This window comes from Amphibalanus amphitrite, unplaced genomic scaffold (assembly GCF_019059575.1).
Source record: "Amphibalanus amphitrite isolate SeventyFive unplaced genomic scaffold, NRLGWU_Aamphi_draft 000059F_arrow, whole genome shotgun sequence".
NCBI lineage: Eukaryota > Metazoa > Arthropoda > Thecostraca > Balanomorpha > Balanidae > Amphibalanus > Amphibalanus amphitrite.
The window spans coordinates 831166-851006 of NW_024881555.1; the positions used below are offsets into that span (position 1 = coordinate 831166).

At 50.9% G+C, this 19841-nt stretch overlaps 3 protein-coding genes across 6 annotated transcripts; 1 reads left to right on the forward strand and 2 right to left on the reverse strand.

Annotated features, from left to right (window-relative positions):
• Positions 1-1057: 1057 nt before the first annotated feature.
• On the reverse strand, positions 1058-2838 carry LOC122378453 (tetraspanin-3-like). The gene has a single exon (XM_043359536.1). The coding sequence runs from the start codon at positions 2616-2618 to the stop codon at positions 1674-1676; it is 945 nt and encodes a 314-aa protein (XP_043215471.1). The 5' UTR covers positions 2619-2838; the 3' UTR covers positions 1058-1673.
• Positions 2839-10043: 7205 nt separating this feature from the next.
• On the forward strand, positions 10044-14167 carry LOC122378454. Of its 4 annotated transcripts, none has more exons than XM_043359538.1 (4): positions 10044-10136; positions 12102-12344; positions 12876-13068; positions 13698-14167. In XM_043359538.1, exons 2-4 carry the CDS (start codon positions 12108-12110, stop codon positions 13835-13837), a joined length of 570 nt encoding a protein of 189 aa, XP_043215473.1. In that variant the 5' UTR covers positions 10044-10136; positions 12102-12107; the 3' UTR covers positions 13838-14167. The 4 variants fall into 4 exon arrangements, with proteins under 4 accessions (XP_043215473.1, XP_043215475.1, XP_043215472.1 ...); XM_043359540.1 differs by having other exon boundaries at positions 10135-10163; XM_043359537.1 differs by lacking the exon at positions 10044-10136 and adding an exon at positions 10192-10364.
• Positions 14168-15358: 1191 nt separating this feature from the next.
• On the reverse strand, positions 15359-17113 carry LOC122378401 (acylcarnitine hydrolase-like). The gene has a single exon (XM_043359417.1). The coding sequence runs from the start codon at positions 17111-17113 to the stop codon at positions 15359-15361; it is 1755 nt and encodes a 584-aa protein (XP_043215352.1).
• Between the last annotated feature and the right edge of the window lie 2728 nt (positions 17114-19841).

A 19841-nucleotide genomic window follows, 5' to 3' on the forward strand; every position in this document is an offset into this window, starting at 1 on the left:
TAATGAACTGTGCCGTGCTGTGGATTTCGCATACGGGGATTGTGGAACGTTTATTACGAGCGAGCGAGCGCAGCGAGCGAAGCGAGTCTTTTCAATACAACGGAAAAATCTCAGTATGAGCGGCCCGGCCCGGCCCGGCCCGGCCTGTAACGCTTTTGAGAGGCTTATATCTCAGCAACCGCTGGACCGATTGGCCTGCGGTCTTTTTTGCTGGGTAGCCCCATCCCTTCTACCCCGTAATAGACTACTTTTGATGCATCTCAGTGACCGTCGTGGCACGTGCCACGTGAAAAGTCAAGTGTGTTCAAGCTGTTTTGCAAAAGTAGTGATTTTGAGAGGCTCATATCTCAGCAGCCGCTTGGGCGATTGACTTGCGGTAATTTTTGTAGGGTAGCAGCATCCCTTCTTCCAAAAATAGGATACTCTCGATGCATGTGGGTCACCCCCAGTGCACGTGCAAAATACAACAATAAGAGGTGTCAAATTTGTTCCCATTTTAATAACTCGGTAATTACTGGGGCGATTTCGCTGAAACTTGGCATACAAGTAGGCACCCACCAGGCAATGCATTCCCATGTGTTGCGGATAAGGTGCTACTGCACGTGCGCACGTGCATGAGGCGCTTCCAGATCTCGAGAACGGCTGGGCCGATTGCGCTCAAATTTGGTACACGGTTAGGGGCCAGTTAGTAGGGTGCCGTGCACAAGTCAGTTGTGACCCATTTTGCACGTGCGCACGTGCAGGGTGCCGCTTCCAGATCTCGAAAACGGCTGGGCCGATTGTGCTCAAATTTGGCACATCGCTAGAGACCGGTTAGTAAGGTGCCGTACACAAGTCAGTTGGAGGTACCCCCTCGAAATTTCGCACGTGCAGGGCTCACTATCTCGCTCGCTCGTTCTTCGCCCAAAAGGCGTTTTACTGGTGATATGATATCGCTGAAATGTATCGGTAAGGGGACATCCGTCAGGCATCGGTTTGGAAGACCCGTGCATATACATCAACAGTAGATGAGCTACAGCGTTTGTTATTAGACCTTAAATATAAACAAAGGCTTAGGTGATTGATGTATCATTCGTATTTAACAATACTTTGGACGTCCAAGTGAAATGATGTGAGCCAATGTTACATGATAATAATGCCACGCTCTATAACTCGCCGTGCAATTTATGTGCGGCACATATTGCGAAGAATATCTCGTACCACTTCTTCACCGATTCCCCGTCCCCGTTGACGCTGGTCTGCTGACACAGCGTCAACAGCCCACACTCCTCCGCTATAACACTCCAATAGCATTCGTGCCAGTCGTCAAAGTCATGGCGCCACCCCTTCACCGACCGACCGCCGCTAGTTATGGGGACGTCTCCCTGCTAGTGCACCAGTGCGTCACTAGCCGTAACGCTTTATCGACCCCATGTCACTCATACCGCTGTGAGGGTCACATGTCATTCGCCACCCGGGATCGCTATGAAGGTTCCTGTCACTCCCTATAACCGTTGTGATGAGCCTGCGTCACTCGTCTCCACCGTGAGGCGTGACGATCCCGTTCGTCAGCCTCTACCACTGTGTCAGTCCCTATCTCTTCAAGGCCCTCTGCAGTCTGCTGTTCACTGCCTCCATGTTGTTCTTCTGTCACCACCACCATGCCACCGTCCCCGTCACTCCCCACGCCGCGCTCAGCGCGCCAGGCCGCTGCCGCCGCCCATGCTCGAGTGTCGGCTGGGGTTCTCGTAAGCCGGGGGCACCACCTGGTACTGCTGGATCGAGTCGGTGGCCGTGGGCGCATAGCTGGCCGAGCGGGCGCGCTCCTGGGCCGTCTTGGAGGCGTCGGTCGCGGCGGCCGACGCCAGACTGCGGATGATGACGCAGCTGAAGATGAAGCCGACCACCTGGAGGCCGATCAGGACGGCGATCACCGTGTAGCCGAAGATGGCGTAGCCCGAGATGACGCCGCGGATGGCGTCGCTGCAGCCGCGGGAGAAGATCATGGTGATGTTGGTGATGACGTGAGGGTGCACGGTCGACCTGTTGCACTCCATGTAGTCTTCCTGGGTGATGAGCGGTGAGTTGCAGCAGGATATTGGTATCGAGTGGTTCACTTTGACGTAGTCCATGTAGGAGTTGACGCCGCAGCACTTGAGTTTTCGCTGAATGGCGTGAATGGCCTTCCAGTCATCTCCTTGGTAGTCCTCAGAGTATTTTATCTTTGTCAAGACGAGCTCCTCGACGACTGCCGGTGCCTGGTCCTTCTGCCAGACGATGATCCCGATGACGACAATTTGTACGGCCAGGGCGACTCCCAGGAGGCCGGCATAAGTCACCAGCAGGCACCGGTGGTCTGCTGCGGCTCCACAGCATCCCATCAGGCCGATGACAATCACCAGGGAACCGGTAACAAGGGCAACGACGCACATGACGACGCGCGCCTGAAGCAGCATCTTCTCTGCGTCGGCGAAGCTGGCGCCGGCCAGCCACAGGTCCGGCCTGTCATCGGTGTCGACTTTTGTGATGAGGTAGAGGTAAAACCCAGCCAGGCATACCCCAATGACGCCCACAAACCATATTATGAGGTTTAGAGCAAACACACTCAACTTCAAACACCGTAGGCAGGCTGTCGACATCGCTTACTCTGTGATGCACCTGTTTACCGCATGCAGCAGGCAGCTGCGTTAGCATTTAAATTAACGTTCATGCATCGAATAATTACGTTTATATTGAGTCGTAATAATATTGAATTCATTTGCCTTTATTTTAATCAAATTCTTATAATTACACTGTCTTTTCCATTTTACTAGCAGGTATCACGCTTTTAATTCCGCAACGCCACATCGCCATATGTCGTCATTTAAAAACGTTATTCCTCGTGGAAAAATGCATCTAGATCTCGACACTTGGGAGAATGATTCAATATTCATACGCCCATCTACCCAACTTTGCTTCATATTGAATGAACATTGAAGATCATGCTGCATTATTTTTTACCTATACCTATATATCGACTGTTCCTAATTTCCTTCTATTAATCCATTCATTTATTATTTATAATTTATCACTTATTCATCCATTTTTTATAAATGCATCTATCGGATGCATTTAAAATATAGATGAACGGATGCTGAGTCAAGTCATCATTGGACAGCAAGTCAAACATCAATCTAATAGCAACCTTTCTCGGAAACCTTCAATTTTATTTGTTAGCGGTGAAGCGTAATGTTCACATGACATTTTAGGCGATGCTATATCCGGCTATTGACATTTATGTTTCCATGTGGAAAGGATGTATTAAAGTTGGAGGCACTGCACATCTTTTGTTTAGGTGTTACGTAATTAAACATATGGGAGTGGCTTTCATCGATATGGTGCCCATAGCTAAATGCTAGGGGCATTAGGGGCAAATGCTCTTAATTGAGCAATAGGTAAGCATATTAAAACGAATCTTCAAATAAATAAAATTAAACTATAGGGGTAGCGGGGGTAGCACCGCCATGTGGGCAACACCGCCATCCCCTCTATCGGCAAAACTCTGAATTGCAAAGGTAAACACCCGCCATTTCGGTGTCCGAACGGAAGCGGGGCGCCGCGTGAGGTAGGTTTTGCTAAGATTTATTTCATTTTGAGATCGCAATTGCCCATTTTGTGAATTTCTAACCATCGTTGTAAATTGTAATCATTTGGCATGTTTTAGCAGCAAGTAAGTGGTCATTTCAAGCCAAAATACCTCGATTTTTACGTTAAAGGGACCCTCCCACCTTCAAAAATGTTAATGAATTGGCATGAAAGTGATGTCGCTCGGTTCAGAAAGAGCGAAAACGAATATCTACCAAATTTCATCGAAAAATATTCACCGGTTTTCAAGATATTAGACTTTTACTATTGTTTACTTTTTGGGATCTCCGCTGTTCCTAGCGACTTTATTTGAAAGTGCGGCATTTGTTGCGCGCAAAGCAGCATATACCACCGCGTGCTACCAAACGTTTTAGTAAAAGATTTAAAAATCGTTATATCTCCGCTGACGTCACAAATTCTAAGGGGGCACACCAATGCATTAGCCCCTTAGAATCCGAAAACTGCAAGTTTGAAATTCCATATCTCCGAATTAAAGCATTTTTCGATGTTATGAGTGCCCAAACCGGTATTTTCAGGCCATGGGCACCAATTTGGCTATCTCAACTCAAAACTAATGTTAAGGTGGGATGGTCACTTTAAATTTGAGGGCATGAAGTGCTCTTCGTTGATAAGGGAATTACAGAAAAATCGCGTCCCGGCTTCTTTTCCCGTCGGGGCGTTGTCGGTCCATGACTGTATGTGGGGTAACACCGCCATGCTCGGCGGTGCTACCCCAAGGGGTGGCAAAATGGATAAAGCCGCAATGATGACTCACTCAGCTCGGAGAAGAGCTTTAGTTAGGCCGCAAACGTCGTCTGTTTTTGAACCTCAGCGTTCGACTTCACTGGATGTTTCGAAAAAACGTGATTTGCCAGGCTTTGTATGCATATTGTCCGCACCAAACAGTCTGATCTGTGGCAAACTAACAACCAACTCTTGTGTGTCTTATATGAGTATGAGTTACTATTTCAGACGGCAGTAACGCTACCAAGGGCGGCTGTCACCGTAAGGCCGATCTGTGGATAACACCGACATCGGTGGCGGTGCTACCCGCACATTTTTGGAGGACGAAAAATGCAGGACTTGTTTTCAATGTCTGTAAAGTAGCGAAATTTTATAATGGAGCGCTGGAAACTTTGCCAACATGTAGGAAAACATCCCTACTTTCACATGAATGCAAAAGAGCTTCGTTTTTACTACGCATATCAGCTCGGTGAGCAGAAATGCTTAAGGTGGCGGTGCTCCCCCCGCTTCCCCTAATGCACCGTAAAATGTACCTAACTACATATGCATGTATATGCAACAGCTAACTTTAACTCAAACTTACTGTTAAGTGTAGGTATATTTAACGCACAATGCATTAGCCTTTAGGTTAGTACCTATACCTAAAGCTAAGTAAAAAGAAAAAACTTAAAATGAATATGTAAACCAATCTGTTGGGCATTAGACATGGCTTTTAATATATGCCTATGCACACACTACGCAGCCTACGGCACATAAATGCCAAGAAACATATGTTTTATATGTCTCACCCTGTTCAAATCAAAGATTTGAAATATCCCACTACTGTCTACTAAGTAGTGCTGAAACCACTGCGGAGGCACTGCCTCCAATTCTAATTGTTCCCACTTCCCGGTCATTGCCCGTTGCCGGGGGAGTGGGGACCTCTCCCCTCTGTGTTAGCTGGTGACCCCACCCGACGCGTGTCGGACGGGTGATCAGACCCGATACGTCACGTGGAGGCCAGCTCAGCACCCGGGTGGTCGCCTCCGCCCCTCTTCTATCGACGCCGTCTGTGCGGTTAGGTTAGGTTAGTCAGGGATGAAGGGAGAGCGGTGAAGCAAGACAAAAAAAGTCGAAGTGAGAGCAGTGGTTTGTGGGTTGCGTGCGCCGTTTACCCTCATGAGAGTTGAGTTAGGGCAGTGCATGTGCATTGTTTCCGTGTGACGACCCACCTGGTAGTTTCCGTAGCCAAGGTGGTCGCACGGGCAGCGGCAGCTCTGGAGGTGCTCCTCCAAGTCCGGAGGAATGTCCACCAGACACTCTGGAGGAGGCGGCGGAGTGTCTGGGCACTCAGGAGGTCCCTCGGCCCTCGCCAAAAGGTCCAGTCCCCGGAACCCTCCCAGTTCCGATGCATGGGGCGGCCGAGACGGCAGCACGTGGGGAAACGCCACGTCATACGGAGGGGTACTGACGTCATACGGAGGGGTGCTAACGTCATACGGAGGGGTGCTGACGCCGTACGGAGGATCAGTGACGTCATAAGTCGGAGAGTCCTGCCCGGAGAGGCGCCTCATGGGGATGGTTTCCGGGTCGGGGACGGAGCGGTCCACCGGTACCTGTCCGTTCCGCTGACTCCAGGCCATCGCGGCTCGCTGCCGGAGCCCCACGCGCAGCGCGCCGGTCACACGGACACGGCTCCGATTAGCGCCGGTTTGGCCGCGCCGTCACGTAGCGCGGCGCCTCTGTCTCGCCGCGGCGCCGTCTCTGAGAGCCGTACCCCGTCTCAGGGGAGATCACTCGACGGCGGCCGGCACGGCTCGACCAACACAAACAGACTCATATCGCGGCCGGCGGGCCGCCGCGAGATGCCGCACCACGCTCGAGCCTCGTACCTCACCGCCGCACGGCCCACTGCTCCGCGGACACACGGTCGCCGCAGCGAGACACGGCGCCAACGCTCGCTCGTCGTCCGCGACGCTCCGCCCGGCCGTCCGTCGCCGACTGCAGCTCGGACGCGTCGCCGGCGATGGGAACCGACGGCCGGCGCGTCGCCGCAGAACGTCCGACGAGCGAGGCGAGGCTGCAACAGGTCGGCGAGGGTTTCACGCGGAAGAGAAAGCTCCTTATTGATTGTGGGCAAAAGATTATGCTAGGGAAACTGAAGGGTTTCTGGTTGATTTGTTCGATCATTATTGGTCAAATTGATTCGACATAGGGATTTGAGAATACCACACCTATCCCTCAAAATCGGAAAATCAATTGTAACTATAATCCGATTTAGAAGAAACCCCTCTATCATCTAAAAAAAACTTGAACGAAAACATGTTAAACTATGTTTTACAAACAACAACAACACGGATCACGCATTGCGTTAGAGGGCGAGAATAAGAGCGAGAGAGAAAGAGGAGCCAGAGAGGAGAATGAGAGGAAATGACTTTGAAGCCTGAACACAGGAAGCCTGAGCGAGAAGGCCAGCGGTGCACACGGACGTCGCCGTAGGTAAACAATTCCACCGCGACAAGAAAATACCACGACACCCGTGAACGAACGTCAATTTATGGCTGCTGACTCGGCTACAAACAGAATAATGCAGTTTGGTGTCTCGGCCCGGAACAAATCACCGGGGTCTGCTGAGCGAACGATCGCGATGCAGTTTAGAGCACAAAGGCGTGCGACGTCGCGTGCGTACCTATGTCGATTCAAACCCTATAATCGTACCTACGCGGTGGAACGGTGGAACACGGGACACTTGATTGTTTTCAGTATCATTATTTATTGCGCCATGCACATATGGGACTATACATATAGCAAACAGGAATACGAGTAGGGGAAACCCGGGAGGTATGGGCCCCCGGGAGATATGGGCCATCGAAGTTTTTAAAAAGTGTTGCGTATTTTTACACATTTGACCGCGTAAACTGGTAGCAGCCATTTCGTCATACAACCCAAGTGATTTCCAAAATATTCCTCAGTCTTTTTGGCGATGGGTGGTGATAAAGCGTTTTTGTCCTTTTCGAGTAAAATACGATACATAGAGGAAATTCGTGATTTATGTGAACCAGGCTTGTTTTATCATGTCAGGCCATCGCTAAGATAAAGTTTAAAGCATGCAAATTAAGACTGGATAGACAATTTAAAGTTTTCTTGCAAGATTACGAGCTGAGATGCTACGCGCATTCTGGCGTCCTAACCGGGAGGTACGGGCCACCCACCCTCGGTGATAATAAATCAATAAAATGATGAATGATGATAAAATCACTCAATGTCCTCTTCAATATGTTTTATTCTTGTCGCGCAAGGTCGAAAATTTAACTACTAATTGCATTCGAACAGAAAAACATATTATTTGTCGTATACGACAAATAATATGTTTTACTAAAACATCTTAAACTCCAGCTACGAGCATTGTTCTCAATGTCGAGAAAAGAATATGAAACATGGCACCGGCCCATACCTCCCGGGCCATGGCCCATACCTCCCGGTGTATTTTGATGGATCGAAAAAACGCATGATTTATTTAAAGTTTTCTGAAGACAAAATAGTTGATCCCAGATGCCTAATACATGGCACACTTGATAGGCGAAAGGCAATTTCACGTACACAGAGTGAAAAACCAGGTCTAGCCTACCCACTTGAAGAAAATTGCCTTTTCACAAAACCGGCCCATACCTCCCGGGTCTCCCCTAATAGGGCGACGGCGGTGTATGGTAAATCTCTATAGGGACTACGATGGTACTATCTAAGCAAGGTTTGGTATGTGAGATGACATGTTTCCTTCGCTTTTTATGTTCTCACTTCTCGACAAAACCAAACCCACGCCAATAAAAAAGCGGATTAAAGCAGGATAACGTCTTACCCTGACAACGATACGCCAGTGACAAGGCGGCGGAGTCAATTGATATCCGCCTACTCTGACTCCTACTTCCATCCTACTCCGATTTCGGCTTGCAAAAATAGACTCGAAACACCGACTGCGGGCAGAACTGTCGAATCCGACTATACACACAGGCTCCGATTCCACGATCCCGGTGCGTTCTGCCATTTTTATCTTATCGGGAACACACCTCTCGGCCATCAAACCCGTGCCGTATAAACGATACACTTCTCGGCACTCCCTACAAGCCTCACGCCACACAGCCCCAGCTTGCATCGGCCGGATACGCGGACGCCCCTCCCGACCACCGTCCTCCCAACAGTAGCACCCCCTCCCCCCATCTGCGACACCTGACAGGCCCTCTTCATAGGCGGCGGAACGGGGAGGGTACCGGGGCACCGTGCCCCCTTTGATTTTGGCATTTTAACATTAGCCCTACGGCCGTTGCATGGAAAGAATGGGACCAAAAGTCGGCAGTGCCCCCCCTTTAATTGAAGGTGTTCCGCCGCTACTGGCCCTCTTCACCGGCTACGCCTCTCCCCACCGGTAACACACCCTTCCCACCGGGCAGGCGCGGATACAAGGGGGGGGGGGGGCCATGGGGGCCATGGCCCCCCCCTTGGCCGATTTTTTTCAAAAATAAAATAAAAAGTTAAAAAGCTGAAAAGGGGGCCTCCTGAAAATAAAGTGGCTATTCATGTTGAGATGTTGCCTGAACAGCTAGATAAGCTCAATAGACGCAGTTTTTTTTTTGGGGGGGGGGGCCCAACAAGTGGGAAGATGGGGCCTCCAACAGGTGGGATTATGGGGGCCTCCTAGTTTCTAATGGCCCCTCCCTTGGAGATTTTCTGGATCCGCCCCTGCCACCGGGTACGCCCCTCCCAACCGTGACACGCCCCCTCCTGCCGGGGACACACCCTCCACAGCTGGGGCGCCCGACATGCCCCTCCCCACCGGGGACACACCCCTCTCGGCTCTCACTGCGGACACCCCTCCCCAGTCCCCCGTCCCTATCGGGGAGCTCACACGTCACAATCCGCCCCCTCGCCGGGGAGTGGGGACACACCTCTGTCGCATCTCGAGCTCCGAGCCCATTTGAAGGTCACGCTCCGGCCCTAACGCCAGGCACCAGAACTGTTTCTCAAGGTCGCGCGGACCGCCATCGACGTTGCATCATTTTTTTCACCCGGCCGTCTGTGGTGTGTTTACATTCGGATTGGCCACGCCATGCCACGCCAGCTCGCCCAGGCCTCAGGCTATTGGAGCTTAGAGCCACGAGACATGCTATTCATGACGTCTTAAAAAGCCAGTTGGATTCATCGTTGGCTTCAGGTGGATCAGGTTTTATGCAAGGAAAATGTCCGGAGCGTGTAGGTAGGGCCTAGGTAACATAGGCGGCGGAACGGGGGGAGCACCGGGGCACCGTGCCCCCCCCCCTGATTTTGCCATTTTAACAATAGCCCTATGGGCGTTGCATGGAAATAATGGGACCAAAAGTCGGCGGTGCCCCCCTTAATTGAAGGTGTTCCGCCGCTACTACTAGGTAAGACATAGGGGAAAATGCAGTTTTAGGTCAGCTCTACTTTGGTCACTTAGTTTTGCCTATTCAATTTGATTTCTGGTAAGTTATTCGGTTCCCAGCTTTTCAATGTTGTAACATGTAATTATGTGATTTGTTCAAATCACAACACTATTCGATCAATTTCTGCACGAAAGTTTGCTTTACTATCTGAATATTTTCGAATGAGTTGGATTTTTTAAGCTTTATCTCATGCAATGAATCAAAGGAACCAAATGACTGGCAACCAATGACGTCATATACAACATCCATACCAAAGGTAACGGCTTTTGCAACTGTCGCCATTCCAATTCGATGACCTTGACCTTGGAGGTCGTGTGAGCGGGGCGGCGCGTGTGGCGGCGGGAATTAGAGAAGGTGGGTAACGTTTTCTAAGTAATTTAGGTACATAATTAGGCAGTGTGGTCGCAAAATGGTTCATCTTGCTCGAAAATGGATGTTTTTAATTTATTTGTCTTATTGTTGGCTTTTGAATGCTGAAAACTCATGTTTCAGCTGGCGAGCGTCGAGCACCTTGACCTCAACATGAACTGGAGCCTGATAAATATCAATATTGGCTTGGACCTTGCTTGTAAACTATTCTATGTAAATGCAATTGATTCGACAGCCTTATTAGAGGATGGATTGAATTCTTGTTGTTATTATTTGTTTGCTTGCATCGGCATGCACTGTTGATTTCAATTTGCTCACTTTGCCCTACCCTACCTTACACTTTACAGTGTTTTTAATTCTTTTCAATTTGAAAGATTAAAGTGTTGTGTTGATATGCAGTTTTAATCAATTTGTACAATGCAAGACTTTGTTGAAATATTTAATAGATATCTACCGACTACCATGCAATTTTACTAGGTAATATGTATGGAAAAGCTATGGACAGAACTAGAACAGTTGAACAGCATATGTGTCAATCAACAACAGTGTTTATCTTGTCTTACAAGGGTGGCTTATATCATGTTGATATGCTTTTATGATCAATGATCAAGATAGCACCCATCATACAATAGTGCCAGTGTGTAGGACATTTACAAGCCTGTGCCCTGTACTTCTGGCTCAGGCTTAGGTATGGCAACAAAGCCTTTGCGTGCTGGATCGGAATGCTGTCCTAGCATGCATGTGCTGTAACTTAACAGACTGCAGATCTGAGTCTAGGACTACCTACTTGGACTAGGACTCCTAACCTCCCAGATCTAGACTGCCTGTGCAGATGCAGAATGAAATGTTAAGGAAGTGGTTATTGTAGCAGGATAACACATTTTATTGTCTAACACCTCAAATATATTTCAGAACATGCAAATCAGCTTATTGAAAATCTTTTTGCTTAGTTTTCCATATGCTATTTTGCATTAACTTGATGCTGGCTGACTATAAAATAATATATTTTATTTAAAGATAATGCTGATTTACTCATTTCTGCTGCCAAGGCTGTTTGTTTCTAGCTATATGGGTAGTGGGTATAGTACCCAATGGCAATGGCAATGGTAATGCAAACTTTTGAGATAAATACATAAATTTGTTTTCTCTCCATATGTAAAACAATTGAAAATGGCATGAAAATTTCAGCTGTAAATTCAGCTCTTAAATTTGGAATGAAAAAAGAATAACTAAAAAAAACTAAAAACATAGCCTAGCTTGACCTATATGTGGGTCAAATTGCCTAGGTGACCATTTCATTCTATGAGTAAATGATTCATACACAACATGCCACATTATCTCACACAACATTGAGTTTGTTGTGACCATCTGTGACATCATCTTAGCTTTGATCAGGTCACTGTTAGCCAGTGTATTAAGTATAGCACCTGGCTTTCCAAGCTCACAGACTGCAGACACTTTACACCCCTGGAAGACAGGCGCCCTGTGCCACCTATTTCGGCTATATAAACACTGGCTACCTGCCAGCGCAGTCGATCACTGCCCGGTGTCATTCTGATGCAACGGGCATAAAACTGCCGCTCTTGGATTTCCGAACGGCGACACAACATATCGTTTTGGCTCCCTAGCCGGGGCTCAAGTTGCCCGTAACTTGCTAATACCTGAGCTCTGACTAGCAGGCCTTGTTGGTTTTAAATATATCTACTTAATGTTTGTTTTTCGACCACTCCCATCAGAGCTTACCTAAAGTAAGAATAGGTGATGCACGTTTCTGGAATTCGGTTTTAAGAACACACTTTAAGAGAAGCCGACATGATACCACTCGCTGCTCATGCAATCGGTATTGCTGAGTTGCCACCTAGCGACTCACCTAACCACCAGCGAGTTATCATACAAACGCTACCAGTGCCCCAGAACTGACCGCCAGTGTCCCCCCCTCCCTCGCTCCAGGTCACGATGGCCAGCTTCGCCGTGGGCTCGGTGGTGCGCCGCTGCGGGCGGCTGGCCGGCGGCGCGGCGCGTCTCAGCACCTCGGCGCGCGCGCTCGGCGGAGACGGCATGCCGGCCATCATCGAGCGTCACGGCAAGCGTGAGGTGATCGGCTACGGGTACAACGGGCAGCCCAACTACATCGACCGCGTCGACTACCCGATCCCGGCCGTCCGCTTCAAGGAGGAGACGCCCCAGATCAAGGTGAGGGTCGGAGAAGGGACCGGCTCGGGATGTGGTTGCGGCAGTGGTCAGACTGGACTGGGTGGGGACTCGGGAGGCCGGTGGTCTAAGAGAAAGTCTGTTTTTAATTTTAATGCTTGTCGATTTGTCGAGCTTTGGGGTCAGTATATGTTATATTGACAGTTGCAAATTTTTCAAAAATCGACTTTCGGAAAGCTGTGACTTGTGACACAGTTGAGTAGGCAAATAGAACATCATCAAACGGGTTGGGCATTCATGCCAATTGCCAAGTAGATGCGATCTCGCGAGTCCGGACTCGGCGACAAGCCTGACCGTCCTGGGTAGATGGCGCTTCAGTTGGCGTCTCGAGTCTCGGCATAGGTCGCGCTGCCGCTGTCAAACACGTTAAGTTCTGCCATGGCCTGGACTGCCACATATTGCTCCTCGACTTCTGTACCACAATGGATGGTCACATTGAACAGGTGTGTTTGATTTTATGTGCCCGCTTCACGCCTCTCTCCCGTTGCGACTCTGACCTGTTCTGTTCGTCAGGCGCTGCGTGAGAAGGAGAAGGGTGACTGGAAGAACCTCACCAAGGAGGAGGTGCAGGAGCTGTACCGCGCCACCTTCTGCCGCACGTTCGCCGAGATCCAGGCGCCCACCGGCGAGTGGAAGCTGGCGCTCGGCGGCACCCTGATCGCCTGCTCGCTAGCCATCTGGGTCTACATCTGGATGAAGCTCTTCGGTGAGTTGAGAGGGAGCCAAGTTGGGGTCTTCCAAGTCGACTCTTCGGTGAGTCGAAAGGGACTAGAGGGAGCCAAGTGGGATCTACCAAGTCGATAGAGTGGTGGGACTGGGGTCCATCTCAAGATGAATGCTTGTGGTAGCTTGAAAGATGCAGATTCGTTTTTGTCGCGTACCGACGATTTTTTTTCGTTTGGTCTCCATTTCTTACTATTAATCCTTTTGTCATCACCTTGTGGGCGAAACTTGTTTTTAACGTTTTCAGCCCCAATTTGACCTTCCAGAGAGGCCAAAGAACTGTAGATGGTGGTTTATGGCCCAAGTGTTTTGCATCGTTAGACCCGAGCAATGCAGCGTATCAGTTTCTGACCGAAATTGCAGAAGAAGCCATACACAGGTGCTCCCAGCTTGTGTTGTGAAATTCAGGCTGCTGTTACCGAGAAGCTTCGCTGTTCAGAACGTCGTCAAACTTATATCATTTTCATTGCTGTCAATTTCATCATTTATTTTTTACTTTTTATCCCATACACTCGCGCATTTGCACTAACACAGCATCCATGAACCCACTGTGAAATGCCGTCGCCCTTTTCTGCCACTGACGGACCCGTCGCCCGCGGTCTGGTCCCGCAGTGTACGACAAGATGCCCGCCACCATCACCGACCCGCAGCGCGTCGAGGCGCAGGTGCAGCGCATGATCGACCTGCGCATGAACCCCGTCCAGGGCGTGGCTTCCAACTGGGACTACGAGAAGGGACAGTGGAAGAACTAGGCGCCCGGACGGTGGCGGTACGGGTGGCCTCCGGGCGACGGCTGTGATAGGACGACGGGTAGCGGAGGAGCGGGGAGAGGTCGCCCGGAGCGGAGCGGCGAGGTTGGTAGTTTGTAGCCAAGAGCCCGCCCGGTCCCAGACCGGCGAGGCCTGTAGTTGATGGTACTTAATCAGATTCCCTTTTGAGCCTTTTTCAGACAGGGTGTTTGCGGCTGTGCATCGCTTGGTGGAAGCGCGGGGCTGTGAAGCGTCTGAGACGAGTGGGGCAAGAAGGCGCCCAGTATTTTGCTACTTAAAAGCTTTCGAAAATACATTTGATCCAAGATCGCATACAAGTTTTTTATTCGTCGCATACTGCCGATCTACGCTAATGCTCTAAATTCAAGGTCAGTAGAACGCTGTTTGGCTAATGAAGTTGCAGTTTACATAGACCCACCGTTTGGAAAGGCAGCGGATATGTGAATACCGTATGTGAACTTTAGCTCGCTTAACTGCATTGTCACTTAATGGCTGCCAAACAGCCCACTGACGCCTTTGGCAACCAAACAGCCCACGAGGGCGGAATGTTAATGATTTCATCTAATGGCCGGTCATTATGGTGATACGCAGGGTTCTGTACTTGGGTCGTTACACTTTGCAGACTCCTTGCATAGACCAAGTAGTGCAAAGTTAGCAGCGACGTGAGAAGCTGCGTTTCTAACACGCTCGCTAACGTGCAATGAAAGGGTGATGCCCTAAGTTTCATTGATTTATTCAAAAGTAAGCTTTGTGGTGAGTTGAGATTACGCTTTTGAGATTACCGCCTTGGCGTTATTCTCTGCAGCTAGTGATCGAGCCGAAACCCTTATTCCGTCCTGAACCCTTCAGCGTACCACGCCGAACGAGTGGTGAGCTGGACGGGGAGGAGGAGGGGGAATCCCACTTCCAGGATGATGCAACGTCGCGTGCCATCGACCGCGCGCCCCGTCCCCTGACGGATGAGGATGGTCGCACGGCCCTGGCTATGGCGTAGTTTCATATGGTAAAACGACATGTGTTTAGGCAGCGTCGCACGACCAACGATCCCAGGTGTTATGCAGAATGTGCAGCGACCAGCAAGGACAATTAATGGGCCGGAGCGTTTGCATACGACGTAAAACACTCAGTTAAAGTCGTTGAGAATTTCTGATGTTTTTCGTCTCCTTGCGAGCTTGAGCTTTTTGACATTGTGAAGGTTTTAACCGTTGAAAGTTCGAGAGGAATCAGCTGTCGTTTTGTAATCCGTCTGAAAACATTTCTTATTTTTCATTAGCGTTTTATTTAAATGCCAATTCATGAGTTGATGGCGAATGTGTCGACACCCGGCGACCACACCTTGATTCGCGTCTCCCTAACCTGACTCGACCCTGAGTGACCTGCTTGATCTGACTTGAGCGTTATGCGGTTCTACAAACGCTGCATGATAAACTAATCGTATCAAGAACACGAACGAATTTTACAGCACTGCACCACAAGTTTGAACTAAGAATGGATATAAACTGCCTAGTCACATTCCTCCACGATACGCCTCCAGGGCTCGTTGATGCGCACGGTTTGCCAGAAATCGACCCGGTCCGGAAAGAGCCTCCGGTCGACGCTGGGCTCCCAGTTGAGCCGCATGTACAGCTCGCGCTGCTCCGAGTACATGGGCCAGTCGGGCATGGGTCGCACGTCCGAGCTGGGCCGGCCCGTGCGCGCGAAACTGGTCCACAGCGAGACGATGAAGCGGATCATGGTGCGTGCCGGACTGTGGGCCGGCTCCAGCGGGCGGCCCTCCCTGTTGAACATGTAGGCCAGCTCGTCCGAGTGGGTGACGCCCAGCTCGGGCAGCACCGGAGGGTGGTAGTACAGCCGGCCGGGCCCGCGGTGGTCCAGCAGGTACTTGTAGACGGGAGCCACCTGCGAGGCGAGCCGCATCTCCTCCGAGCTGCTGGCGACGAACAGCCGGTCGGAGAGGAGTCTGGCGAACGGCAGCGGGTTGGTGGGGCTGGCCGCTGGCAGCATGTACAGGAGGAAGTGGTAGATGTTGTGGGTCTCCACGATCGGGTCGGCGCCGCATTCCACGATACTGGTCTCTGATGGGGTGGTGAGGTCCGCCAGAAGGCTCCACAGGGTGAGGTTTCCTGCGTATAGTCCATCGAGCAAGTCTTCCTCTTCTGGAATTGATGAGAGATAAAAGACACCCTCTTCTTCCACAAGCCCGGCCATCCAGGGGACAAGGTTGAACTCGCCGCGCAGGAGAAGAGCTCTCGGATCATCAGGAAGGACTGGCTGCACAGACTCTCTGTCGACGCGGGGAAGGAAGCGGCCTTCCGTGTGGATCTCGGCGATCCGAATCCGGTGACTCGCCTCCATCAGTTGGCGTGCGGACGCGGCCACCGCGCACTCCACATACGCAGTGCTGTCCGACCCTGCGCAGCCGAGCTCTGCGGCGAAGCGGCGTGCCAGACCCTTGCGTCTGCCGCTGGCGGCGAAACTGGAGATCGCTGAGCCCGACTGGCTGATGGCGTGATGGAAGAGATCCTTGGTGAGCGGGCTGAGCACCATCAGCGACACGCTGGCCGCCCCGGCCGAGCTGCCGAAGACGGTCACCGAGCGCGGGTCGCCGCCGAACGCGGCGATGTTATCCCGCACCCAGTGCAGCAGCAGCACCTGGTCGCGCAGCCCGTAGTTTCCCGGCGCGTGGCCGTCGTGCGTGGTGAAGAAGCCGAACGGTCCGAGCCGGTAGTTGAACGTCACCAGCACGATGTCCTCGTCCATGAAGTACCTCGGTCCGTGGTTTTCGCCGTCGCCGTGGCCCTCGACAAATCCCCCGCCATGTATGAATACCATCACCGGCAGCCGCGGGCCGGCCGACGCGCCGGAGGCAGGCAGCTGCCGCGTGTAGACGTTGGCGAACAGACAGTCCTCAGAGCCCACCAGGTCATCGTGGACCCACTGGACGCACTTGCTGCCGTGCCGGGTGGCCGACCTGACGCCGCTCCAGCCGGGATTGCGCTCCGGTGGACGAAAGCGGACCGGCGCGCGCGCGTACGGGATGCCCAGGAAGCTGTAGAATAGATGTCCGTCGGCGCTGTGAGCGACCAGGCCTCGCAGCTCTCCTTCGCGGGTGTGCACGGTGGGAGGTGGCGCGGGGATCAGCCAGCCGAGTCGGAGCGTCCTGTCTGGGAGCCACCTGGTGGTCAAACGCCAGGAGCGGGTAGGACAGACGCAGAGCAGGACTGTCAACAGGAGGAGGAAGAAGGTCCTGTCCCGCATGGCGGGGTGTCCAGAGAAGGCTGTCTCGAGGGTCTAGGCTGAGTTGGTGACCAAAACTGGACTTCTCACCTCACAGCCAGCCGCAGACTTTCCTGATGTCACTGACCTCAAACCGGACAACACCGTCCACTACCGAGTACCGAATCTCATCCGATGGTCCACCTGACCTGACCTGACCTGACCCTTGGTAACCGTCCTGTGCACCGCGTGCCACCCCGGCGACGACTACCTGAATCGAAGGGGCACCTCACATGACACCGCTCCCTCTGCCACCGGTCCTTGTCGTTAGCTGGATGGGCTCCTGTACCTGTTCCTGTCGCTGACCACTTTTTGTGGGCGAGTCTGTCTGGATGGGTGACCATTTGGAGTCCATTTGAAGCTGTGGCAATGCTGATTAGTATTGACAGGAAACGCTGTGACACGCCAAGGTTTGATGGCCGAATGGACTTATGGTCATTGTAGTGCTACCAAGGCGATTTATAGGTATTTGTGATGTGAGACTACAGGGTGTCCCATAAGTTCCTTCTCACCTAAATTTTTCTTTTAGAGGCTCTCTTATTTAAAGCCACGCTTAATTTATTTTATAACTGAGCTTTAGGGGTTGCCATGGCAACTGTGAATATGCTTCACGGTAACTAATTCGTCTAGACAAAATATTTTTTGGTAGAGAGGTCACTTCCTGTGGAGACGGCTTACGCCGCAACATAGAGGTCTCCGATACGGGTACGTGTCGGTATTTAGTCCGCACGTGGGCTATTCGCGACGGTTGAGGGTGATTGAGGCCATCCAGTCTGTAGCCAATGTCTGTCGCTAACTGGACGCACAGTCAGCAAGTGACGCCGATGATTTGTCGGGAGTCAATTGCTGCAAATTTATGCTCTTTTTTTGTCAGTTCTCAGGAGTGAGCCATGTGGCCAAAACTGTGAGGCGCCAAAGTGACCGTCAAAAAGGTCTTAGCGTTAGAAAGTTGGTAAGCAGGCTTTTCAGGATGGATTACCAGCTGTCTAAGAGTATTATTTCGGGGTACATAACTCACGGTCACTTGGGCTTAAACTTAAAGGAGGACGCAAAACAGTCGAAAATGTCTTAAAATGGCCAAACATGTGCTTCATTACGCCTGAGGCTAAAAACCTGGAGGGCCGATGACATTAATGTGGTCATCTGGACTACCTAGTCCGTGTTCGAGATAAAACACCCATCCAAACCCCAAAACGGTCCCATATGGGCGACGGAAAGGGCCTTCGTGTCATCCCGCTTTATTCCTATTGCAAAGGGCCAGGGTCACGGTAATGTGTGGGTAATATGCGACCAGTCGCTGATCAGGTTGCGATTGATACTCCAGAAACAGTGTTGGGACGCAGAATGCTTCTCCAAGAAGGTCTAGGAAGAGTTTCAGCCTTCTAGCTTAACTCAAACCGCAAGTATGAACACATTTTTGGAGGAGAAAATGGCATCCGGGAGGTCGTAGGCCCATCTTCAAGCAAGACAGTGCATCAGTGCACAGATCAAGCAAAGCTTAAAAGCAGTGCCAGGACACTGTGATAGGCGTCTGTGGCAAGGTCACATCCCAGGCAACTCATCGGATCCAAATTTCATAAAAATGTGTTGGGAATATTGAAATCGAGGCTCGTCGAAGCGAAGCGCTGTTCCAGCCTCGAGGAGCTCACGGCGCATGTCAAGTCAGTCTGGGCTAACTTCAAGCCTGCTATGCTGCCAAACATGCCGGTTGGCATGCCGCAGCATGTATTCATGTGTTTGCCTATGAAATTGGGAGCACATTGAGGGGTCATTAACATATCAAAACGCAATGTGCTCCGTTTTACATGCAAATATAAGGTGAGAACGAACTTATGGGACACCCTGTAGATGGGCTCGGGGCTAACTTATCTGAAAACGTGGATTGCCTATTTTCATCTTATCATGAAACGGTACTAGAGTTCATAGAAATATTTGTAGGCAATATTTTTTAGCTATTGGTCGATACTTGGCACTCGGAAAGTATTTACGGGCCAAATGTAACATCAAAGTTCGAATGATGGGATGCGTTGTGCTCCTTTATAACGGATTAATGGTTCTTGCAAGCGGCTTTTGTTCAATACCGTTACATGATGATTGCTGCATGCTGTGTTTGTCAGGGAGTGGCTATATAAACTATTATTTTAAAAGTCTACCGGCTACAACCGGTACAGTTTCAGCGAGATTGGACTGAGCCTGTAAAGACGCTGTGCGGTGGACAGATTATCGTTTCAAACGCACTCGCGTATAACGGTGTGGTTTCCGCTACGCCTGGTCCATAAACATTTATGACAGACCAGTGGACTCCCGAGTCCTCCAGACTGCGACATTGATGGATCGCTCTGCATTGCATTTGCTCGCTGCATGACTGGTGACTGCTAACTGATTTCCTAAGTCGTCAGTGTCACACTCGTAACTACCTAAGTCACGCAATTTTGTGCGCTGAAAAACGTCCATGTCATATTCGAGCGTTCGCTCGGTCTTTTGAAGCCATCGTCCCGGAAAACAAAAACTACCGCAGTCGTTATCGCCACTGATTTCCATACCGGCCTTGCTGGTTTCCTTCAAACGGATGAGGCCTCACCGTCCCGTCGTCACCGGCGGTCAGCAGTGTGACGTCATACCCCAATCACGTGACCCTCCGACGAACGACGCCATCGGGCGGGTGGCGGCGCGCGCAGCAGAAGACGGTGCGCGCGTGCGATCAGCTGAC